Source organism: Leptonychotes weddellii, unplaced genomic scaffold (genome assembly GCF_054177405.1).
Source record: "Leptonychotes weddellii isolate Sample4059 unplaced genomic scaffold, ASM5417740v2 HiC_scaffold_15116, whole genome shotgun sequence".
NCBI lineage: Eukaryota > Metazoa > Chordata > Mammalia > Carnivora > Phocidae > Leptonychotes > Leptonychotes weddellii.
The window spans coordinates 1-4,926 of record NW_027732514.1 but is presented as its reverse complement, the minus strand read 5'-3'; the positions used below and the strand labels follow the sequence as shown (position 1 = coordinate 4,926).

The 4,926-nt window shown below is 43.9% G+C and overlaps 1 protein-coding gene across 1 annotated transcript; it reads right to left on the bottom strand.

Moving 5' to 3' along the window:
• Window positions 1–394: 394 nt before the first annotated feature.
• On the bottom strand, window positions 395–2,756 carry LOC102746862 (ubiquitin-ribosomal protein eS31 fusion protein). The gene is made up of 6 exons (XM_006752093.3): window positions 2,688–2,756; window positions 2,525–2,589; window positions 1,972–2,026; window positions 1,466–1,551; window positions 961–1,092; window positions 395–586 (listed from the first exon to the last, which is right to left on the bottom strand). The coding sequence occupies exons 2-6, from the start codon at window positions 2,570–2,572 to the stop codon at window positions 437–439; spliced, it is 471 nt and encodes a 156-aa protein (XP_006752156.1). The 5' UTR covers window positions 2,573–2,589; window positions 2,688–2,756; the 3' UTR covers window positions 395–436.
• Window positions 2,757–4,926: the final 2,170 nt, after the last annotated feature.

Here is a 4,926-nt window from a genome sequence, read left to right as displayed (position 1 = left end):
ACAGCCTTTGTTTAGGCAAACTGTTAACACCAATTCATATGAATCAGTGTTTCTCTAAGTGGAGATCAATGGGCAGGTCCCCCCTTCCTCACCATCCCAGGGATCATTTGGCAAGTCTGGATATACCTAGTGGTGAGAATGGGTGGTGTGCTACTGGCCTCAGGTGTGTAGAGGCCATGATGCACAAGGATAGCCCCCACAACAAAGAATTATCTGGTCCAAAATTTCAATAGTGCGGACATAAAAAACTGACAGAAACAAACTGGCTTATATCTAGATAGTTCATATTAAATACAATCTTAATTTTTCTGCCAAAGTATATGTAGTTTATCAAAATGGTGTGATCAGTTGGATACTTAAAACCACTCTAAGTCACTGGAATAAAATGCAACAATTAAATGTTAGTTCATGTCTTTTATTATTAACCCATATACAATTACTTGTCTTCTGGTTTGTTGAAGCAGTAAGTCAGACAACATTTGCCACAATAATGTCTGTCGAAGTGGCTAGCCATGAAAACTCCAGCACCACACTCATCTGAAGGGCACTCCCGACGAAGGCGACTGATTTTGCCATTCTCATCCACCTAAAAAGTACAAACCTGCTGTTAAGATAATTTTACAACATATTCTGGTCTAAGTGACTCAAAATATTTAACTACTTTAAAATCACAAAACAGTGGTAGTTTATTTAGAAACCAAAGCGCTCCAAATCCTCACTAGTAATTACAACAAAATAGTTCAGAGTAGTCTAGCCTTGCAAGTGGTGACAAAGACCTAAACCCAGATCTGACTTCAAAATCAGAACTCAGTTTGGAATAAGCAGCTAAAAGTGAACATCATACGAAGCTTGATCAAATACCAAAAAGAAAAGAAAACTTTAAAAGAACGTCTGAAACCAGAGATGCAAACAAAATTTATTAAATCAACAGATAAAAACATTTTTATTAAGTTAGCTCACCTTATAGTATTTCAGGACGGCCAGTTTAACCTTCTTTCTCTTATGCTTATTCTTCTTGGGAGTGGTATACGACTTCTTCTTCCTTTTCTTAGCACCACCACGAAGTCTCAACACAAGATGAAGAGTAGACTCCTGTTAAAAGAAGAGGATGAAACAGGCTTTAAAATAATTACATTTAAAGCTCATATTCCATTAAGGGGCAACTAGCTTCACGCACTTTCTAACTGGATGTGATAAGTACACAATACCACACATGAGGAAGTTTTGGGGGAGGCAATTAACTACTTGTTTATAGGAAGATTTAAGAACATATTAAGTCACACCATGGGATGCAATCTACACAATCCAGAATGTGAGAAACTACAGCAGTGTTTCTGAAGTGTTAATGCCGGAGTCACCTAGAAATCTACTGCTGGTCTGTTATTCTCCCCCACTTTTGTGTGTTGATCAAAACTTACAAAATTAAAATTTATATTTAAAGGACTGCTCTTTCCTCCAAACAGACCTTTTGAATGTTGTAGTCAGACAAAGTGCGTCCATCTTCCAGTTGCTTGCCAGCAAAGATCAGTCTCTGCTGATCAGGAGGAATTCCTAAAACAAAAAAACAAAAAATCAAGTCACATCAGAACAAGCGTATCTGCTTAGGTTTATGGATAATTCTTAATCAAATAAAGGGTACTAAGAGCAGTCACTGAGTTCTTACTATAGGCAAGGCACGATTTTAAATGCTTGCACAACTGACCTTATTTAATCCCAACAACAGTTAATACATATAACATTACCTTTATTTTACAAATCAAGCAGACGTAGAAAATTAAATGGCTCACCCAAATTCCACACATGTGAAGAGCACCCCTGGATGGCCCCATGCTCACAAACATTTGTTACTATTTTAAAAACATTTCACTTTGTCAATCCGACCTCTTCCCACCCCACCAACAGCAGGTATGTCCAGTAGTTAGGCTGGCGCCAGTACAGGTTAATTTCTCTGAACTAGAAAATATTACTTGCCTTCCTTATCCTGAATCTTGGCCTTTACATTTTCTATTGTATCCGACGGTTCAACCTACGAGTTTAAAAATGCAAATGAATCGATAACACAGTAAGAAACTAGAATAAACGCCTAATTCAATTTGCAAGTTAGTACAGAACCAAGCCGGTGGAAGGCCGAAGCCTACCCAGCAGAGCTGACCACTCACCCAGAGGGCAGGCAACCGCCCCAGGACTGCCGCCGGCGAGCACACTTCCTGAGCCCAACCAAGGGCGGACGACGGCGGCGGCTGCGCCACACGCGCTCGCGCCCACCGGTGAGAGCGCGTCCTTCCTTCCCCCAGCGCGGGCCCCCTGCTTTGGCTACCTGGACAGAACTACTTAAGAGGTGGTAGCTCACACTTCAGGCATCGAGAGCCAGCCCTAAGCCCCTACTCAGCCAACAACTAATTCAGGGCCAGTTTTCAGAACCCAGACTCATAAACATATTCTACGGCAGAAATCGGCACGGGTCCCTGGCTCCACTTCAGGCCCTTATTCCGGCCTTGACTTCCTCACGCCACCTAGCCCGTACCTCGAGGGTGATGGTCTTCCCCGTAAGGGTTTTCACGAAAATCTGCATTTTGGCGGCGGTTCCACCTGCAGTTGAGGAAAAGGAAGTGAAGGATCAGACGTGGGAACATAAGAGGCCGCCGGGTAGACCACTGGCCGGAGAGAGGCCAAGAGCACACACTCACCGCAGATGGCGGATCGGAAAGGAAAGCAACGCGCCGGCCCACGGGGTTTCCCGGCGCCCCCGCCAGAGGCCCCACCTCTTAGGCGACCACGTCAAATGCCGGACTTGTCACAGAGGCTGTCTAGCCACATGCCGGACTGGGGCGTGAAACTCATTCCTCCTCTCTGGCCTGAACTTGTTTCTCACTTTAACCCTCAGAATGCTCTCGAAATAGTAGATTTAAACAAATGAAAAATGGCTTTAAAAGGCTTTTCCCGTACAAGCCACGTGGCTAGGAGGGTCTTTAAAAGGGGGTGGGGTTGAGGGGGTCCTTATTGAGGGAAAAGGAGGAAAAAGAACTGTCTTCTGGGAATTGTAGTTTTTCATTGCTTTCTTTTAGTTAGGACTACTCGTCCCAGGGTGCAGTTCCACACCTCCGGTTCCCTAGTAACTATCTCCAAGCGTTGGAGTCAGTGTTTGGAGAAAGGGGTTCAGGTGAGGAGGGAGGATGGGAGAGGCGGGGTAATGGTTTGAGGTGGAAACGGGTCGGAAATGACTAAGAAAAAAGGTTAAGCAGGAGAAGGGTTGGGGAACGAAGGTGTCGTTCACTCACATACACAGGTGAGGGGCGGAAGATCAACGATGTGCCAGCGGACGCTTTGGCCTCCAAGGGAAGGGAATTCCTGTGGCCAGCTCCAGCCAAAGATAGGTAGTATTCAAAACCTTGGGTTCATCTTTTTCTATCCTGTAGCTCCTCCCCGTCTTCAACCCCCAAATCTGTCCTAGTCAGAGGAAAGTTCTGGGCCTCGTGTAGGACTCCTTAGTGTGAAACAGTTTAATATGTTGAAAATCTCAGTAGTTTTCAAACTAAAATATGGGTAAGAAACCTGCGGAACGACTAGTTGTAAAATTTCCAAGTCGGGACCTTGGAAATGGTTGTGAAGGAAATCTTTCAAGGGGAAGAATTTGGGAGTATGTGCAGGGTTGTCGCCTAGCAAGGCGGGCCAGTTAGAAGCAAGTTACACCTTCTTTTGGCCTTTCTCCACTGCACAAACCACGGAATCTTTTCTAATGTGCCTTCCTAATGTCTTTTCTGTTTATCTCTCTATGCCCTCTCCTCTGTATCCCCAACCCCAAATTCAGGCCCTCAATTTTCTCTTCGAAGAGTTAATTATCTAACTTCTCACCTGTCTTCAGTCTTTCTCCTTTTCTAACCCATCCTCACTTTGCCTCCAAAACATTCTAAAAAGTAAAGATGATTATGTCATTATTCTACTTCACCTTCAGGATAAAATCCAAATTCTTTAGTATGATATTCTGCGTCTGCCTCCCTTACAGCCTATTCTGTCAAACCCATTACTCCGTTTACACTTTAATGACTGAGCTAATTGAAGTTCCTAGCTTACCTCTCTCATGCTTTGGCACTTCTAAAAATCCTTTTCTTCTTCCTGGAACATTGTTCATCCCATATTCTGCCAACTTGTCTCCATCTTTACAACAAAACTCCTTCAAAGAGTTGTCTATACTCATTGTCTCCAGTTTTCCCCTTCCATTGATTGTACCTACTCCTATTAGGTTTTTGTCCCTACCATTACAGTGGAATAGCTCCTCTGGGTCACTAATCACCACCATGTTGCTAAATTCACTGGTCATTTAATCTTATTTGATCTGTCAGCATTTGACACAGTTGATTACTCCCTCCCTCTTTGAAACACTTTTTTTCACCTGACTTCCAGGATACCTCTCTCACTTCTACTTTCCTGTACACTTTTCCAGGCTGTTTTTGCTTCTTTCTCTTGATCTACCAGACCTCTAAACTTTGGAGTGCCACCCAAGGCCCAGTCCGTGGACCTCTGCTTTTTGACATTTTCTAGGTCATTTTCATTCTGTCTCATAACTCTATTTAATTAATTAATTAATTTTTAAAGATTTTATTTATTTATTTGAGAGGGAGGAGCAGAGGGAAAGGGAGAAGCAGACTTCCCACTGAGCAGGGAGCCCGATGCGGGACTCCATACCAGGACCCTGAAATCATGACCTGAGCATCAAGAGTCAGATGCTTGGGGCGCCTGGGTGGCTCAGTTGGTTGAGCGACTGCCTTCAGCTCAGGTCATGATCCTGGAGTCCCTGGATCGAGTCCCGCATTGGGCTCCCTGCTCAGCGAGGAGCCTGCTTCTCCCTCTAACCCTACCCCCTCTCATGTACTCTCCCTCTCTCTCATTCTCTCTCTCAAATAAATAAATAAATCTTTAAAAAAAAAA